The following is a 20,944-nucleotide window of genomic DNA, read 5'->3' as shown; positions in this document are numbered from 1 at the left end:
GTCCCTTTACCGGTGCTTGCGACAGAGGATGCGGAGGATATAGGGGGACCTATAACGCTGTCGGAGATCAAACTGGCCATAAAACAGATGGCCAGAAACAAGACGCCGGGGGTGGATGGACTGCCTATTGAATTTTACGTGAAATATATTGACATATTAGCACCCAGACTATTGCTAGTGTATTCGGAATCGAGACAGAAGGGATATTTGCCTGAAACGATGAGGGAGGCACTGGTGGTTCCATTGCTGAAACCGGGCAGGGACGCATTGGACGTGACGTCCTATCGGCCCCTATCCATGCTGAAGGTGGATTATAAGATCTTAAGCCGTATACTGGCCACCAGACTATTACCGTTTATGACCAGATTAGTTCATAGGGATCAAGCAGGGTTTATCCCTACCAGGAACACATCCATGAATATCCGCCGCCTGATCCAGATATTGGATAATGCCAGGGCCTCGCCACATGATCCGGTGGTGTTGTCAGTCGACATCGAGAAGGCCTTTGATAGCCTTGAGTGGCAATACCTGGATGTGGTGTTGGCGAAATTCGGCATTGGTGAAGGCTTTAGGAGTTGGACAAAGGTTCTGTACTCCTCCGCAGTGGCGAGGGTGCGACTGGGACCGATAGTATCTTTGGCTTACCCTGTGCGTAGGGGGACGAGGCAGGGATGCTCGCTCTCTCCTTTGCTGTTCGCACTGTCCGTGGAACCGTTGGCTGCTATGGCGAGATTGGGCGCGGACTTTCAGGGGGTGACGCAGGGAGCGAAATCGCATTTTATATCACTGTATGCGGACGACCTGTTACTGTACCTGGCCGATCCCGACCGAGCTCTGGAGGGAGCTGTGGGAATGTTGTCCAGATTTGGTAGGATGTCGGGCCTTAGGGTGAACTGGACTAAGACCTGTGTTTTCCCGTTAAAGGAGGGCACATTATGTCCCCCCCTGGGGTTGGACGTGGTTTGGGAACCTTCCAGCTTTACATACCTGGGCGTTCGGATATATCATGAGACTGCGAACCTCTTGGAGGGTAATGTGGGGCGATGCGTGCGTGCGCTGAGAGGTTGCATGTCCTTCTGGGCGTCCCTCCCCTTGTCCGTGCTGGGCCGAGTGGCGCTATTGAAGATGGTAGCACTTCCGAGGCTACTTTATTATTTCAGGACTTTACCGGTGTGGATCCCGCGGAGCGTGTTCGCAGACATACGGATGTTGGTGACTGGCTTCCTGTGGGGTCATGGACGTCGCAGGGTAGCGTTGAGGACCCTGGCTAGGCCCAAGCTCGAGGGGGGAATGGCAGTCCCAGATTTCGAATTGTATTATCTGGCGGCTCAATTGCAGATATTGACGCAGCATGTGGCCAGGGAATTCAGGGGACCAGATGTCGATCGGGGCCTCGGTATTCAGCGACATGTCTTATCCTACATAATCATGCAACAGAAACTGGATGTGAGGGACCTTACGATGGAGGAAAGGACACTCAGGCTATGTTGGACTAGGAGTTTGAAGCGGGCGAACAGCACCCGGGCGTATGCACCAGAGATCCCGCTAGGGATGCTGACTGCACTGCCACATGGGGGCGACTGGTCCCCGTTGTCGGACTGGGAAGACCTGGGATTGCAAATGGTGGGCGACTTATACCTTGAGGGGACGCTGGCCCCCTTCCGGGCGTTGCAGGAACAGTTTGGATTACCAGATGGGAATTTTCTGCTGCATGCAGCGGTGGTTGCAGCGATACAAAAGCACTGGAAGGGGGGGCTAGCTGAACCGGAGACGACCATGGCGTGCCAGTTCGTGGTTATGGCTGCAGGCACCACCAAGGCGGTGACCTGTCTCCACGTACGAATGCAAAGCGAAGGATTAGAACCGTTGGTGGCGCTGAAGGCGAGATGGGAGGATAGTATAGGCAAACCCATACCGGACACGGTCTGGGGTCATATTCTGGGGCGTACGTGGAAAGGTACGAGGAATGCCCGATTCCAGCAGGTGCACTTCTTCATCATACATAGGGCTTACCTGACACCGGAGAGGATTATGCGATACTTCGGGGCTCAAGACTCTGTGTGCCCGAGGTGCTTGGCGCCTGAGGTGGATCTGGATCATTTGCTGTGGGGATGCCCCAAACTAGGGTCGTACTGGCCTGAGGTAGGGGATCTCCTGAACGTGATAACAGACAGGGAGGTAGACTTTGACATGGCGGCATGTTTGCTGCTGTGGTTCCCTCACACAAAGAGGACGAAAATCACAAGCAAATTTATCGATCTGGGACTTATGCTGGCTCAGAGGGAGATTACCTGGCACTGGAAGTCTAGGGAAGGCCCTTCAGTGAAAAGGTGGATGAATGAGCTGTTGAAGTGGGCCAGCTGTGAGAGTACTATTAGGATGCGACAAGCGGCCAAGACTGATAATGACAAAAGTTTGGAAATGGCGAGGGCGTGGGAATTGATAGTTCAGGCTCTGCGTGATTACATACAGGAGGGGGAGGGAGATGGTGAGGGGCAATCACTGGCCAGGACTCCATGAGGCACAACTGAGCAGTAGTTACCCCCGATTAGTGGCGTTGTCCGATTCTACTACATCATATGTACACCCGCATCAGCAGTAGTTGGGGAGGGGGGAGAGGGGGAGGGAAGGTCGTATAGGGGTAGTCTTGCACACTGATGCAATTAGAGAGGACGGGGCGATAGGCCTACTGGGAGATAGCAGTGTAAGGGCCCCGGTGGTTCTGGGCGGGACCTGGGAGGCGTGAATACCTTGTTTCCAAGTGATCCGCTCCTAGCAGGTGGGATAGGTTCATACAGCAATAGGGACTACTCACTGATACTGACTCTGTAAGTTGTTTTGTGCTAGGGGTTGCAAGGGGGGTTGGAAGTTGGGGGAGTTAAAAGCGGAAACTGGATAATACTGGTAACCGACCACCCGTGATGGGTGAGCACTGTGGCATCTTAAAATATGTATGACCTGACACGCCGCCCGACCCCCGGGTTGTGGGCTGAATGGCTGTGTACGATATACCTGTCAACTGTATGCTAGATGATGTCGTAGTGTGTTGGTTGACCTGTTTTGAAGTCTTGTCTCTAATTCCGCAATAAAAATCTGTTTAAAAAAAAAAAAAATTACCTTTCTAGCCAAATCAATCTTCTAACTTGTCGTAATTATGTGGGCCGAAAGCCTCAAGTATTCAAGGCTCTCCGAATTCTTGTGTTGAATCATGGTCTTATAGATTCATGGCACTTTCACCATCAGGATCTGGATGGATATACATTCTATTCTGCCCCACACAATAAAATGGTATGCCTTGACTATGCTTTTCTTTCTGATCAAAATGCCTCTTCGGCACACATTGAAGTTGCCCCCAGGACCATATCTGATCACATTCCCATAATTATTGATCTTTCATGGGATCGTCCCACTAATCAGATTAGGCTGTGGACTTTTGAGAGAAAGCTCCTTATAGATCAGCAATATGGGGAGCGTATGGCTACTTGGATCCCAGAATTCTTTGATATCAATAGGGGTACCTCTTCCGACTCTATCGTCTGGGATACATTTAACGCGGCCTTACGTGGGGAAACTAAATACTTTGCCTCTTACCACTGGAAACAAGCACAGCAACATACTAAAGACAGACTCAAAGAGTTGCAGCAAGCTGAACTTGAATTATGTAACAATATTCGTCTGGGCCATGATCTATCAAATAGTCAGAAGGCGGTCACTATAGCTAAGTCTAATCTGTTAGAACCTTTTTATCAAGACCTAGCAGCCAAATATGTTCAATTTCGTACTCTAATGTATGAGTTTGGGGAAAATTCAGGCAAGGGACTTGCAAAGAGACTACAGCAGAGGGCTATTGCGAACCGAATTGTCCGAATCACAGACCATCAGGGCTGCCTGCAAGAGACCCCGGCGGAGATCCTTGATGCCTTTGTGAGCTACTATATTAAATTATATACAGAAGACCCTAGCATGGTTCAAAATCAAGTTGGCTTAGATGACCTCTTTCACCCCTTAAACACCATGCCGGTAACAATGGAACAGAATGAAGTCCTCTCAGCACCTATTAGTTGGGATGAGGTAGCAACTGCTATTAAATCTCTTTCTAATGGTAAGGCTGCTGGCCCCGACCTTATCCATCTCGAGTTTTATAAGACCTTCTCACCACTGTTCAGACAAGAAATGTTAGTGGTTTTTAGGTCTGCCCAACTTGGCGTTCTTCCTGATTCTTGGCACCGGGCCACCATCGTGCTGTTTAAAAAAAAGGGCAAAGATGAGCTAAACCCTGCCTCATATCGGCCGATTGCACTTATTAACACAGACAGTAAGATCTATTCTAGAATTCTAGCTTTTAGATTAGCCCAAGTTATAGTCCCCCTGGTTTCAATCCGGCAGCATGGTTTTATTTCCAGAAGAGACACAACAGATCACATTCGGCGCGTCATTGCCCTTCTTGATTGGGCTCAGGCTGGTATGCAGTCTAAATATCGAGTTTTTATTTTCGAATGGACATAATATCGACTCCAGAATATCGAGATAGCAGTAATATCGAGGTAAGTAATATTGAAGTATTTAATATCGATTTCTATGTCTTTAAAAAAATATCGATTGTAAAAATATCGAGTAAGTAATATCGATAGTAAAAAATATTGTTTGTTCTTGTCATTAAAAAATATCGAGAGTCAAAATATAGAATCAATGAATATCGAAAGTCATGTTATCGACTGTCATAATATCGACTGTCATAATATCGATATTAATAATATCGAATATTTAAATGTACACTGTTTTTAATGTTTTATTAGTAATTTTGTTGTAAAAATATATATGTATTTTAGTCCTTTTTTAATTTAGAAATATTTTTAAAAATTATAAAATATTTATAAAATATATTTAAAATAGTATAATAATTTCTAGGAGCGGGTAGTGGGTTTACAGGGGAATAGGGTGGGAAGTGTTTTAAAATATATGTTAATTATTTAAAAAATTTGTTTCCAATTGAAAAATATATGAAAATTATGTATAAAAAAATGAAAAATGTTATAAAAGTTTTAAAATATGTAACATATTTTCTAGGAGCGAGTAGTGGGTTTTAAGGGGAATAGGGTGGGAAGTATTTTAAAATATATATTAAAATGTACTATATTGTAAAAAATAATGTATTCTTTTTTATATTTGTAATTTTTTTTTTAAATATAATAAATGATTAAAATGTATAAAAATTAAAATGAGTGAGTTGTGTGTTTAAATGGGAATAGTGTTAGAACGGTATAAAATATAATTAATTGAAAATAGTATTTTAAATTAAATTTTAACATTTTTATTGATAAATAAAAATTATCAGTATTTTCAATAATATTTATTAAACTGTATAAAATAAAAGAAATTAAAAAATATTTCTTAAAAAAAATGTTAAATTCTAATTTAAATTAAGTTGTAAAAAAGTGTATAATCATCAAAAAATATCTTTATTTACATTAATTTTATTATATTTTAAAATGAAATTATTTATATTAAACATTTTCTAAAATTTATTGTAATGGGAGTGATTTCTAAATAATTGGATAATAATAAAATATATATTTATTTAATTTTAGTATATAAACATAATTATTTTATAACTAATATGATTTTATAATGGAAATCAAATATTATTAAAATATATAATTTTCAAAATTTAACATTTGAAATTTGATTATAAAATTTGTAAAAAATGTGACATTTTTAACAAATAATGTAAGAAAAAAATTTAAATATTTGAAAAAAATTAAAAAATAAATATTTGAACATTAAAAATTTAAAATTGTTCTAATTGTGTATTAAAGTAATTTTTTAAATGTATGTAATTAAATATTTAATTAAGAATTATACTTTTAAATATGGTATCATTAGATAAATGTTGTTTTTGGTGCTAATATTGATTATTGTGTGATTGTTTGTTACACATTTTTCATATCAATACAGAAAATAGTAGCTAAATTTATAAATAATAATTATAAAAAAATAATAGATTTAAATAAAAATAATATATTGTTATTAGTATGATATTTTAAGATTTATAGTTTTAATATATAAAATATTTTATGAAGTAACAATTATTTATTAATTAATTATTTAATTTTATATTAATAATTATTTATTAGATTTTTTATATTTATATAGGAATTGTTATCTACATTTTTATGAGATTGATGTAAATTTTGATGTAAATAGTTAAGTATAAAATTAAAATATAGATGTAGTTAATATGATTAATTTATATTATTTTTTATGAAATTAAAACGTTTATTACAATAACATATTTATATAGAGTGTATTGTGAATTATTTATCACATGGTTTCTATGTACAGCTTTTATTTTGACTTTCTATTTTGTGATTAAGAAATAGTTTTTTATATGGGTTTAATGTCCAAAATTATGATTGCGTTTATATTTGGTGGAGTGGGAATAGTAATTGATATGGTTTTAGTGTCCAACACATTCACTGAGTATTTACTTGGTGGAGTGGGAATAGTAATTTGTATGGGTTCAGTGTCCAACACCTTCCTTGAGTTTACACTTGGTGGAGTGGGAATAGTAATTTGTATGGGTTCAGTGTCCAACACCTTCCTTGAGTTTACACTTTGTGGAGTAGGAATAGTAATTTGGATGGGCTCAGTGTCCAGCACCTTCCCTGATTTAATACTTGGTGGAGTGGGAATAGTAATTTGTATGGGTTTAGTGTCCAGCACCTTCCTTGAGTTTACACTTGGTGGAGTGGGAATAGTAATTTTGATGGGCTCAGTGTCCAGCACCTTCCCTGATTTAATACTTGTTGGAGTGGGAATAGTAATTTGTATGGGTTTAGTGTCTAGCACCTTCCTTGAGTTTACACTTGGTGGAGTGGGAATAGTAATTTGTATGGGTTTAGTGTCCAACACCTTACTTGAGTTTACACTTGGCGGAGTGGGAATTGAGGAAAATGATATTTTGCCTGACCAAATATGTCCACTACATATACCCTATGTTACATGTCATGTGCATATCACCCATGCATATTTCCCGTAGTGGCCTGAATCACTAGGCCTCTGCAAACATGTCCTGCAAGTCAAGTCATCAAGTCTCCCAAACGTTAAGCTAAAATGAAGGCCCATGTATTTGCATTTTGCATTGTGCTCTTTTAAATAAATATCGTACTGGTTGAGCCTGAAACCACTTTCTGAGTTAATGTTTTCATGACTCTTGGCATACTGAGCTGCAGTCACGTCAGCAAGAAGCCTGCCAAGACAGTATTATGAATAATAGTTATCCGTCTGCTGTACAGAGTGGCATCCCTGCCCGGTGAGGAAAAGTAAACAGAACCCGTCCGATAGCCATTCTGTCTCCATTTAAGTGAATTACAGTGCTTGCACCCATAGAAAGCTCATGCAATAAACGAATAAATATGCCCTCTCTGTCTTTTAGTGACGAACAACCTTTTCTTCAGATCCCCTGACTCTAGATATCAGTTGTACTAGATGTGCTGGTTGCCCTGACATAATTGAGATTCCTCTACTAGGTTGAAAGTCAGCTCTCCTCCCAGTTACACGTCAATTGCACGTCATGCTCAAAGTTGCACAAGTAGGGCAGAGTTCCAGCTGGTCATGCAAACTCCTCCTAAGTACCCACCCACCTATGACACCTACCTATCACCTACCTATGACTCATCAAAGTACACACCCTCATGTACACCCACATGTTCTTATCTCATTTACTTTCTTGCTCTGCTTAGCCTATGTACAAGAAATGTATATATACTATGTTCAGTAAATAATTGTTAGAAGACTCTTCCTGAACCTCAGAGGTGATGGAACATATTCTCCCTTTGACTCGAGTTATTGGAATAAAGCCCATTTTAACTCAGATACCACGGACTCTGCTTCTCACTTGATGCATGATACTTTGTTAATGCCTAGAAATTCTGCCAGGGTAATATTTTATTTACCACAGAATAGTAACTTGGATGGGCTCAGTGTCCAGCACCTTCCCTGATTTAATACTTGGTGGAGTGGGAATAGTAATTTGGATGGGTTTAGTGTCCAGCACCTTCTTGGAGTTTACACTTGGTGGAGTGGGAATAGTAATTTGGATGGGTTTAGTGTCCAGCACCTTCTTGGAGTTTACACTTGGTGGAGTGGGAATAGTAATTTGGATGGGTTTAGTGTCCAGCACCCTCTTGGAGTTTACACTTGGTGGAGTGGGAATAGTAATTTGGATGGGTTTAGTGTCCAGCACCTTCTTGGAGTTTACACTTGGTGGAGTGGGAATAGTAATTTGTATGGGTTTAGTGTCCAGCAGCTTCCTTGAGTTTACACTTGGTGGAGTGGGAATAGTAATTTGTATGGGTTTAGTGTCCAGCACCTTCCTTGAGTTTACACTTGGTGGAGTGGGAATAGTAATTTGGATGGGTTTAGTGTCCAGCACCTTCCTTGAGTTTACACTTGGTGGAGTGGGAATAGTAATTTGGATGGGTTTAGTGTCCAGCACCTTCCTTGAGTTTACACTTGGTGGAGTAGGAATAGTAATTTGTAAGGGTTTACTGTCCAGCACCTTCCCAGACTATTTACTTGGTGGAGTGGGAATAGTAATTTGTATGTGGTCAGTGTACAGCACCTTCCCTGATTTCATACTTTGTGGAGTGGGAATAGTAATTTGTATGGGTTTAGTGTCCGCACCTTCCTTGAGTTTACACTTGGTGGAGCGGGAATAGTAATTTGTATGGGTTTAGTGTACAGCACCTTCCTTGAGTTTACACTTGGTGGAGTGGGAATAGTAATTTGTATGGGGTTAGTGTCCAACACCTTCCTTGAATTTACACTTGGTGGAGTGGGAATAGTAATTTGGATGGGTTTAGTGTCCAGCACCTTCCTTGAGTTTACACTTGGTGGAGTGGGAATAGTAATTTGCATGGGTTCTGTGTCCAGCACCTTCTCTGACTTTATACTTGGTGGAGTGGGACTAGTAATTTGTATGTGCTCAGTGTCCAGCACCTTCCCTGATTTAATACTTGGTGGAGTTGGAATAGTAATTGATATGGGTTTAGTGTCCAGCACCTTCCCTGAGTATTTACTTGGTGGAGTGGGAATAGTAATTTGTATGAGTTTACTGTCCAGCACCTTCCCAGACTATTTACTTGGTGGAGTGGGAATAGTAATTTGTATGTGGTCAGTGTACAGCACCTTCCCTGATTTCATACTTGGTGGAGTGGGAATAGTAATTTGTATGGGTTTAGTGTCCAGCACCTTCCTTGAGTTTACACTTGGTGGAGTGGGAATAGTAATGTGTATGGGTTTAGTGTCCAGCACCTTCTTTGAGTTTACACTTGGTGGAGTAGGAATAGTAATTTGTATGGGTTTAGTGTCCAACACCTTCTTTGAGTTTACACTTGGTGGAGTGGGAATAGTAATTTGGATGGGTTTAGTGTCCAGCACCTTCTTGGAGTTTACACTTGGTGGCGTGGGAATAGTAATTTGGATGGGTTTAGTGTCCAGCACCTTCCCTGAATATTTACTTGGTGGAGTGGGAATAGTAATTTGTATGTGTTTAGTGTCCAGCACCTTCCTTGAGTTTATACTTGGTGGAGTTGGAATAGTAATTTGTATGGGTTCAGTGTCCAGCACCTTCTCTGACTTTATACTTGGTGGAGTGGGAATAGTAATATGTATGGGTTCAGAGTCCAGCAACTTCCATGACTTTATACTTGGTGGAGTGGGAATTGTAATTTGTATGGGTTTACTGTGTAGTAGTTTTTGTGACTTTATAATTGGTGCAGTGGTAATAAGAAAAGATTTTTAATATAAATTAATTATTATTGGTAGGATACTATAATAAAGTATTCTAATAAAATATAAAAACTTTAGTACTAATTATAAATATTGTTATAGTAGTAGTAAAAAGATATATACATTTTTATTCTTATTATAATTTAAAATGCATCTTTAATTAGAACATTTAATATTTAGTTAATATTTATATTGAATATTAAAGAAGGAAACATACACAGCGTTAAATGGAACAAATCAAAAACAGTTTATTAACACTTAAAAAAAAATTTAGTAGAGCACATTTTTTCATTTGTATTGTAAATTAGTAAGTACATAGTTTTTATTATCACAAAAAATATACTAAGTGCATATATATGTTTTTTAAAAAAACATGACTTTTACATATTTTTTATGTTTAATCACATATATTGTAACATAAATAGTTAAAGGAAAAAAATTATAATATGTCATTTTCATTTAATAACAGTTATTTTAATCACATAGACATTGAATAAATTGTCAGAATAAACATGTTGAAAATTATTGTTATATTTGTTGTACATTCATTTTTACATTTTGTAAATTACAGGAAAATCATAGATACATATGTATACATTTTTTATAACAGTAACATTTTTGTGGGTTACGAAGTAGTAATAGTTTGTTTTAGAAATTAATATTATAAATATAGAAAATATTAATAATATTAATTTTTACAAAGATAATCACAAAAAAATTGTATATACATACTTAAGTAAGAAAATAATATTAGCATTTTTATAAACAGATTATTTGGAACAAGGTTATACATTCAAATTTGTTTAACATATAAATTAATTTAAAAATGTATATATAAATAATAATATATTTTTTAAAGTAACTTAGATAACAGTTCAATAATTATTTGAAAGTAAATAAGATTTAAGAAAAATGTTTCTAAATTTTTTAACATTATTTACATATAATATAATACTGACTTTATATTTTTAAAGTGTTGGAATATAGAAATTAAATAGCTTTTTGGGATATACAGGGACTACTTTTTAACCACGTAATGTTATTTAGGCTTATTTGGTGCTTTAACAGATCGCGGTTGGATGCTGCTTCGCGTTGGAGAGGGTAAGTTTGTTTTAATTGAATTTTGTAAGTTAATGAAGTGATTGTAAGTGTATGTGTGGCGTGTTTAGGTTTATTTAGATAGTGTTATTGAGAGAAGATTGTGTTTTGGGTGTTAGGTAGAGTGTACGATATTAGCTTTTTACCGCATTTTACTTGTAAGTGTGTGAGGTTAGCTAATATGTTTAAATGTTTCAAAATCAATATGTGTGCTGTATAAATATGTGCTTTTATATATGTATGGGTGTTTTTGTGTGGATGGGTATGTATTTTATCTTTTTCAGGTTATCGTCGCGTTTTACTGTTTTGAAGGAGGTCCCTTTTGTTTAATCAGAGTTGTGTGACGAGTATCATATACTCTTATTTTTACACGCATACTTTGGTTTTCGGGTTTTCCAGGAGCGTTTCTTGTTTTAAATTACTATTTTCGGGTTTTGAATGGTACATCGTGTGGATTACATTGGAGAGGAGTCGCTATGGATTTGCTTGAATTTTTTTTTTTTTTTGGGCTTCCTTGGATTGTATGGGTTTTTGCAACGCTTTCGTATGGATTGCTTGAAATTGGATCACGTTTGAAGGTGCATCAGAAATGTAAGTATTTACAACACATTTTGTTGGTGGGGAAACTGTTTTAAATTTTGCTTTAGTTACGTTGTATGTAACATTTCGTAAATACATAATCAAAATACATTTAGTATATGTTATTAATATGTATTTGATAGTTTAATTGCAAATTGTTACATATAAAAATGAAGGAATTGTGAAAAAAATAAATGCTTAATGTAACATGTATAGTTACGTTATGTTTTATAGAATAGTTTTTGCTATCATTGATAGATATTCTAGTCCTTTGCTAGTTGGATAAAGGGTCACTTGGCTTTGTAGTGTGTTATACAATTTTTTTGTTTCTTTGGTGAGTTTTGGTCCAATCAGGGTTACTGATTGCTCCATTCGAAGCTCCTGGTAACTCTGTTCTTTTTGTAAGGATTGTATTAATTTGTGAAGGGTAGGCGTTCCTCTGCCTGTAGTTGATTGGAAGGCATTGTGCCATCCTTCAACTGCATTGTTGGTTTTTGCTTCCTCATTTAGTGTGCTAAGGTAGACATTCCACCAAGCTATTTGATATTTGGGTTGTCTTCTATGGCCTGATCTGTGTAGCCTTCCTACCCATGTGTCTTTGAAGTAGTCAAGCATAGGGCTTAGTCTTTCTTCGTTTCTTTTATAGTAGGGGCTGTCTATTAACAAGTTATAGTGTTCAGTTACATCTGTCAACGGAACATAGGCTAGGGCGATGAGTTTTTTTATTTGATAAGCAAATGTGCTATCTGTGGCGTATTGGACACTCAAGGTAGATTTTTGTAGATGTCGCCTTATACATTGGTTAAAATGGTAATAGCAACCTTGTATTGCTGTGTGTGGGTATGTTTTAAGGATGCTGTTTATCATTGCTTTCTCAAAGTCAATGATTATTCTTTGGGGAAAATAGTCGTTATTATGTTGTTTTACTTCAGTTAGTATTTCTTGATAGGTAGCTTGCTGTTTGTTTGGTAGGAGGGCATATAGGAATGGAATATTAGCATTTTGGAAATTATCGTGGATAGTGTATAATTGATAAAAAGGTTTTGGACATACAGAAAATGTACCGTCCATCATCCAAGTTTGGCATTGGGTAAGTTTAGTTATGTTGTTTGCTGTGGCAAACAGTATAATTCTTTTTTCTTTAGATTTGTTGTCATATAGTATAAATTGATCTTTACTGTGAGTTACAGAGAGTTCAGGTGGAATTTGCACTTCTTCAAAAGTTGTAGGTGTGGGAGGAGTAGTGCATGTTGCTCTTTTTTGTCTAACATCTAGCTACAGTTCTTTTAAGGGATTCTATAGATGGTAGTTGGCTAGAAGCATGTTGGGGAAGTACACTTAAATGATGTTTCAAAATAGCAGTTGCTAGCTTCTTTAAGGGAATCAAGCATTTGTCTAATCTCTATTTCTGTTACATTAGGTGGGTGATTATGTTCCTTAGTATAAGTAACAGTTGTTTCTTGAGTTATAGCTCTACCATACCATTTGTTGGCATAATATTTTGTACACTTCCAAAAAACGTTCAAATCTTTTTGTTTCTCTTGAGTGTAGACATATCCCATGTAACAAAGGAGCATTTTCCCTTTTTGAGAATAAATGAATTTAGCTTCTTCAGTCATGCTTGTATTTTAGTGCTAGGAGGTAATTAAAAGAAAATATCAATAAATTGTTTAAAGAATGAAAGTTGTATTCTAATCACACAGTTTAACACATTTCTGATTTACCTGTATATATTTTTTTGATTTCAAGCTGTACTTTTCAGGTCCTGGGGGTATCTCTGGGTGGTATATTTTGTTGTTTAAGTATAGGCAATCGATAATTTTGTGGTCGATAATTTGGCATCGATATTTTGTCCAGTCGATATTCGGTCTGTCGAGGTTATGTCAGTGATCCGCTCAGGCTACGAGCTCTCTCCTCGGGATGATCCTGTTGGACGCCGAGAAGGGGTTCGACAGGGTCTCCTGGGGATATCTCTGGGCGGTAATGCGTTGGAAGGGATTCTCTCCCGAGTTCATCCAGGCCCTTCAGGCGCTCACACGGACAGAATCTGTTTATTTTTCTATTAGCAGGGGGACTAGACAGGGTTGTCCCTGTTCCCCCCTACTATTTGCCCTGTTCATTGATCCCTTCCTGAGTATGAACGAAAACTGCCAGGGGATTACTCCAGTCAGGGTTCGCGGGGTGGACTACAAGGCATTGGCGTATGCCGATGATATTGTTGGACTAACTGACAGTGTTGGCGCATCTTTTACAGCATTAGAAAGGCTTGCGGCTCAATTTGGTGCTCTGTCCGGGTATAAGCTTAACATCTCAAAGACCCAAATAATTCAATCCCCAGCTATGCCCCCTCGCATGTTCCTATAATCAAAGAGGCTACATACCTCAGGGTTCAAATCTCCGCCGATGTTGATCAGATCCCAGACCTAAATTACCTCCCGGTAATTGATTCCTTACATAGGAAACTTGAGAGAATGGACCATCTGCATCTTTCTCTATATGGAAGTTGTAATATCCTGAAAATGCTTGCTCTCCCAAAGTTTTTATATCTTTTTAGGTCCATTCCACTTCTAATCTCTAATTCAACACTAGGGAGAGCTGATGGAATATGTCAACGGTTTCTTTGGGGGTATCGAAGGCCGAGAAGGGCTGCTAAATGGACATGTCTCCCCCGGGAGCGAGGTGGCTGGACCGTTCCTAATCTGTTATTTTATTATTGGGCCGCCTTGATTCAGCATTTTGGCCTCCCTCTTCTTGGGGATAATGTTGAGATTCCAATCTGTTTGTCGCCATCCATCTATGAAATAGCACTTGGGGATGCCGCTAAAGAGGTACTAACACACGTACTGGAACCCAGTTATTAAAAAACAAAAACAAATTTAAGATCTGCTGTGCCTTATTTTCTGTATGGCAGAAAATTCGCTCTCGTCTGGCTATTCCAAAACTCAATTATTATACCCCATTGGATGCCTCTGCCTTGCTTCCTCCAATATTTTATGATGGCATGATGGTGAAATGGAGGTCTTTAGGGCTGAAGGGAACTGGTGATTTAGTGCACTTCGATCAATTGGCTCCTTTCTCTTTTTTGAAGGAGAATTTTCATTTACAATCTAACTATTTTTTTAAATATTTACAGATTAGAAGTTTTTTTGACAAGAACCTCTCCAGGAACCCCAATCTGTATGTAAAGATCAATCTAATAGAACTAATTCGGAAGGAGTCTAGAATTAGCTCTCTGTACCAAAGTCTTTGGTCAGAGCTGCCGGATGACCTATCTGCTCAGAATGCAAAGTGGGCTGGTAAATTTGGTGTTCCAATACTAGACCTGGAATTTCCGCTTGAATTAGCTAGATCTGTTCTTGCCTCTGGCTCACTGCGCACTCAAAGTTATATGGCCATGTTCAACCTGTATCATACCCCTTTAAAAATAGCGAGTTGGGGGACTTCCAGTTCAACTAGCGGGGGCTCTTGTCCTAGATGTAAAATGGGCTCCGCTGATGCCATACACATGTTCTACTCATGTCCTAATTTAACTCTTTTTTTAAGCGAGGTGGAAGCTTTTCTCAATCAATCACTTCTAATACCGGTTAAAATCTCAGTGGAATTAATAATAATTGGATATGAATATTCAACCGGTTCTCAAAGAACACAATACCTATCAGCGTTTTTGTTTATTGCAATGGCTATGATCAGACTGTGTATCACATCGCAATGGCTAAATCCTGAAACTCCTACCTTTATCCATTGGAAAGCTAGGATGCTTGCATGGTACAAATTAGAGTCATTGGTACTGTTGTTAAGGGGGAGGAGAAATCGTTTATAGGCATCTAAGAACTGGGCTCCTCTTGCGGATTGGCTCTCTCAGTAACTCTGTCACTCTATATTTAACTATCTTGTGTACCTATTTGGTTATGTATATCCATGTTTTCTTCTTCTGTATCAACTAGTGTTCCTAAACTATGTACTCTGTTTTATTGTCTCCTGATGCCCCATTTTTTCTTTTGAAAATCTAAATAAAGCAAAAAATAAATAAATAAAACCAGCTCAGATAGATTGAATTAGCCGTTGTTCAGTAGAAGGGATCATAGCAATGGAATATTTAGTTATTGCCTGTATTCTTCTCTATGTTTTCCAGGTGTTCCAGAGACGCTGGGATGGCTCAGTAGATTTCTTTCGGGACTGGATAACATACAAGAGAGGTTTTGGCAGCCAAATGACAGAGTTCTGGTTGGGCAACGACAATCTTCACTACCTAACAGCAAATGGTAATATATCATTCACGTGTTTTGTGTTTGAATCCAACTTTCTCACCTAATATTGGCACCCTATTTGAGAATATAATTTTCCCGGAATTTGGCGAGTTGAAAATGATGCATGGCAAGAGAATAGAAGTCTGGATGCCTAGGAAACTACTACTTAGTGATCACAAGAAACATAACGTAGCTCGGAAGTGTACACATCAAAAAGCCAGAAAGAAAAGGTGAAAATTGATCATACCAGATTCAGGACCAACCATTGCAATTTCAGTCTTTCAGAGCCATCAGAACATCTGCTCGGAAGTGTGAGAAAAGTGAAGGTCTTGCAGGGAAACTCACTATGGCATGTATTTCAAAAACTAACATTATGAAATGCCACTTATTTGTGGTAATAGAACTTAGAAAAACAGTGTGTTACCAGAAGAAAAGTGGAAGGACTGGTTAGATCTTTATCTAAAGAGATAGACCTGAAGGCTCAATCTAATCTAGATCCAGATAACACTATCAAAAATAACATCTACAAGAACCATGATATGTAAATTAAACTTTAAGGTACCAGTATTAGAATTACCAGGTGCCTATCGGCAGCACAGCCAGTGGACGTTGCCTCATACGTGGGTCTGAAAAAAGGTAGGAATAAAAGAACACATTTGCTTAACGAGTTTGAAGTGTTTTTGTGAGATCTTTTTGAAATTAGTCCATTATGGGTCCCAGAGTCTCAACAGAATGTGGCAAGAATGCATTTTCAATGTCTTATCCCATGGACACATAAAGAAAGAAATTGTGTTAGTCATGACTTCTTCTTCAGTGCACATGAGCTTTGAAATATAAAGCAAACACAAGGAGATGATGGACGGAGCACTGAAACTTTGCAGACACTCACCCCCAGTCACAGATCTGGGGTGAATCCATCATCATTCTTTAGCCAGCCCAGGGAAGACCTGGCTTGGTAGTTCGGTCTGGACTGTTCCCATGAGGCACAGGGTCAAGACTGATTTGCATATAGCTGGGTCTGAACTGAGGTGGCGAAGTGAGCTGAAGAACGATGATGGATTCAACCCAAAACTGTGACTGGGGGTGAGTCTCTGAAAAGTTTCAGCGCTCCGTCCATCATCTCCGTGTGTTTGCTTTGTTCACCCTTAGTTGGCAGGGTATGCCCAGACGTGGGTCCCTTGCTCACTTTGCCACTGGATTCAAGTTAGCCTGGCTGATAAAGGGTGTTACCCAGAAACAGGTCCCAGGATGCTTGTTTACGGTTCAGGGAACACCTGGCTTGGCAGTTCAGGCTGGACTGTTCCCATGAGGCACAGGATCGAGACTGATTTGCATATAGCTGGGTCTGAACTGAGGTGGTGAAGTGATCTAAAGAACGATGATGAATTCAACTCAGATCTGTGACTGGGGGTGAGTGTCTGAAAAGTTTCAGCGCTCTGTCCATCATCTCCTTGTGTTGGCTTTGTAATATAAGCCAGCAATAATTGGACAGTTAGACAAATGCGTCTTTTGAAGCTTTCCCCATAACCAAACAAACCATTAATCGGAGGATCATAAAAATGTTCTCAAAACCTGAATGGAGATTATTCTGAAGTCAAGCCTAGGATACACCATGGGATATGTAAGACAAGAAAGTGAGCCCAGATACGCATTAATGGACATAATGAACCAATAGAATCTAATTTGGTCACAGTGTTACTCAAACATTTGTAAAAAAAATTTACAATGATGGACAAATTGAAATAAAGTCACCAACTAAAGAGAGACATTAGTGCATAAGAGTATAAGTGACAGCAGACACAATGTCCATAATTAATTTGACAAGACGTCTCTATATTTGGTGTTCTTATTGTAAATAATAGATAAGCGTACAAAATTGGTGTGCACTTTGTCAGCCTAGACCACGAGTGTGGTCACACTGCAATAGCTGACTGGTGCAACAAGTTTTATTGTACGACAACCTGACTGACTGAAAGTACCACTAGTTGCAGGGCTCACAAACAGATTGCATACATCGTTAGTAACCCCAAAAAGAAAATGTGTGATAAGAAAATAGATGAAGTGGAAAATGGGCATTAATAAAGTTGAATATACAAAATAAACCCACAGGCCTATTTTCTATGACTGGAGAGCTTGGTGAAGCCAAACTTCTTCCCTAAAAAGTATTTTGAGGATTAGGGAAAGTGTCCATTTGTATAAAATTTCTGTTTATTGAATTGTTTTCCTTGATATTAACATGATGGTACAGTCAGAGAAAAACACCATAGTATATGCATCTGACTACACTAATTTTGGGCCTGATTACAAGTTTGTTGGTCCTCCTGTCAGCCCGCTACTGCCACGCTGATAGGAGGAGCAGCAAGCCCATAGTGCACCCGCCCGTATTACGAATATAATCTAGGTTGGGCGGGCAGTGCTGCGGAGGTCTCACAGAGGTGGTCTGTTTGGTTCATAGAAAAGCCTAACCAGCAGACCGCCACTGTGAGAGGGCTGACTGCACATTACTCCATGGTGTGGCATGCACCATGTCATGCATGCCATATCATGCAGGAACTGGGATGAAATACCAGGGGGCATAACATGTGCCCCTCCTGCATGCACCCCAGGCCCAGAAGCAGCAACAGGCCCTATTAAGGTCCTCTCAGATGCTTGTCTATCATCCTTTTCATGGCTGGATCACTGCCATGAAAAGAGCGGCGGAGAAGCAACTCGTAATATGCACATAAAGCACCTAGTTAAACAGAACAGATGTTCATGACTTTTAGAGTGTTCACTGAAATTTTTATTTAAAAAAACAAACATTGTTATTTTTTCTTCACTGGTTTTATGTATAGTAAAATAATTACTAACGGAAAAAATGAGATTTGCTAAAAAAGAAGTCAAGTTTTAGCTACTGGTAGAACGAGGGTGTGTGGAGTAGATAAGTCCTCTGAATGTCATGTGAGTTCTAAAATGTTTTGCATTTCTCGAGTATATACGGAGTAAAGATGGTAAATTCAGTGCCCTGAAGTTTAAAGGTCCATTATAATGATTATTGTGATTCTGCCCATAGTAATACTAATCCACTAACAAGTATAAATAGTACTCAAATAGTCACAAAGGAAGAAGAATTAGCAAAAGTCACAGAGGCAGAGAGGGGTTCCATGTTCAGTCATAGTTTCTACTATTATTCCACATTAGACCTTAGGTATTGAACGTGTTGGTACCACTTTTCAATAGTACTTTAGAAGAAGGAGTAGTGCTCTCTTCATGGTGCGATGTGCTATATTTCAGAAAGGAAACCACATGGGTCCCTGTAGCTACTGTGCGCTCTCATTGTTAAACATGGTGGGAAATATTTTAGTAGGTCCTGATTATCAGGTATTTTGTAAATATTTAGAGAAATAAATGATCCACAACTGATTACCAGTGGAATTTAGGACCATGGTCTCTGATGTTTCTATTCAATTATGAAATACTTGATATTGACAGGAGAAATTCTATTTTAGATCATTATTAATTAAAAAGTGGTAGGAGGGATTAAGGAAGAGGATCAGAGCTCAATGACCCTTTCAGATTATGTCCCAGACATATGCACATTCACTTAGCTTGGGCGCTGGGGAGAAGCATAACAGTAAAGGTGTGTTGTATCTGAATGGTGCCTTGTCAAAAAATTTTATAGTTCTACACGATGTGCATCTATATATTAAAAATATAAATCTACTCTAGATAATTGAGATGTGAGCACAGCTAGGCCCTTAGGTCGGTGCTGTGGGGCTACATAATTTATGATGTGGTGTGCCTGAAAGTGTGGTGGGAGACCTTACTGAGAAATTATTGTAGAGTCAAACTGAAATACTTACGGTAGACAGGGTAAATTACCTTTAGCAAGATTAGAAAAATGCTTCTTGGTGTGGGGTTGGGGAGAAGAAAAGAAGGCCAATTACTAACATATTTTGAGAAAAATAAGACCACAGTTTTATACCAGAGATTAACAGTCCTGAAGATTCCATGTATAGTAGAACTCAGATTGCTTCAGTGGGTCCACAAGGCAAAAAGGCTACTTGGCCATAGCCATGGGGGCTGGGGTCATTTGTCTCTGACATCCTGAGGCCCGTTCTAATATGATTCTGCAGGCTGGACTAAGTACAATCACTTCAGTACTTGACATTCAGTGGCAGTGATGGCTAACAATTACAAGATTCCTACATAGGTGAGTATTGGGTACAACAGGCTCAATAGTCAACAGAATCCCAACAGCACAATAATGTGGTTGGCCAGCCCAATACTTTTCCCATAAAAAGAACAGCATTGTGTTACATGATAATACAATACCACACACTAAAGCAAGAATTGTCAAATACCTGGGTTACGGGCTTGTGGGCAATAATTCCTACGTAAAACTGTCCCTGCTCTTCACTCTGGCTCCTTCCACCATTTTCTATAGAGTTGATTTAGTGTGTTTAGTGGTGCAGTGCTTTGTCCCCTGGTTCCCAGTCATTGATAGCAATAGCATTCAATCTCTTACCCTTGTTCCAGTGCTGTGGTAGACCTAGTGTGGGCCTCCCACTCTTCATTCCATGTTGGGTGCAAATGGCTTCTCCACTCCCATCTTTTTGGAGGTAACGACAGCTGACTTCAGAAGGCAGCCCTCTTCTGGGTGCACAGCATCTGCAGCAGTTGGGCCCTTAGGTTGCAGGTGCATCTCCTCCTTCTGGATGGGTCAGTCATGGGGGCCAGTCGCTCAGGCACCTCCCTGGAATGGTGCGTCTATTTAATCCTCTCCCATGCGCAGGTCCAGGGTGAATAACTGGGTCACTGCAAGGGGCTTCTGGGAAGCACTGGCTGGATCTGGTTGGGCACATTTGGGGATACCTCCACCGGCAACCACACAGTCGCTTCAGCAAGTTATTCAAAGTATTCAAAGTTATTCAAAGTAGCAGCTTAATTTCTTGTGTCACAGTCCCCACAGTTGATGAGTGGCATTGTTAGCCACAATCGCAGTACTTTTGGCACATGTGGGATGAGTGCCATGGCTACACAGGTTTCTTCCCCCACCTCATTTACCACCACAAGTAGGCAAGTGCCAAGTGCCAGGGCCACAACGGTGACCGACTCAAGGCACTTAAGCCAGTGCGACAGATCAGGTTGTTCGCTTCATCATCAGCATCTATCACTTGAGTGTATACAGACAAGGGCCACAGCGACATGGCTGCGTTAACAGAGGGATCCGCTCTGGCACACTTTGG

The 20,944-nt window shown here is 39.3% G+C and overlaps 1 protein-coding gene across 1 annotated transcript in view; it reads left to right on the top strand.

The window, feature by feature from the left end:
- Positions 1-20,944, top strand: part of LOC144754339 (ficolin-1-like) — a 292,441-nt gene that overhangs the window by 204,535 nt on the left and 66,962 nt on the right. Inside the window, exon 7 of the mRNA XM_078642028.1 lies at positions 15,602-15,731. Within this exon, the coding sequence (XP_078498154.1) occupies positions 15,602-15,731 (130 nt within the window). The remainder of the gene's footprint in view (positions 1-15,601; positions 15,732-20,944) is intronic.

The sequence above is a fragment of the Lissotriton helveticus genome, chromosome 5_1 (genome assembly GCF_964261635.1).
Source record: "Lissotriton helveticus chromosome 5_1, aLisHel1.1, whole genome shotgun sequence".
Taxonomy (NCBI): Eukaryota; Metazoa; Chordata; class Amphibia; order Caudata; family Salamandridae; genus Lissotriton; species Lissotriton helveticus.
This window is presented reverse-complemented; position numbering and strand designations above follow the sequence as displayed.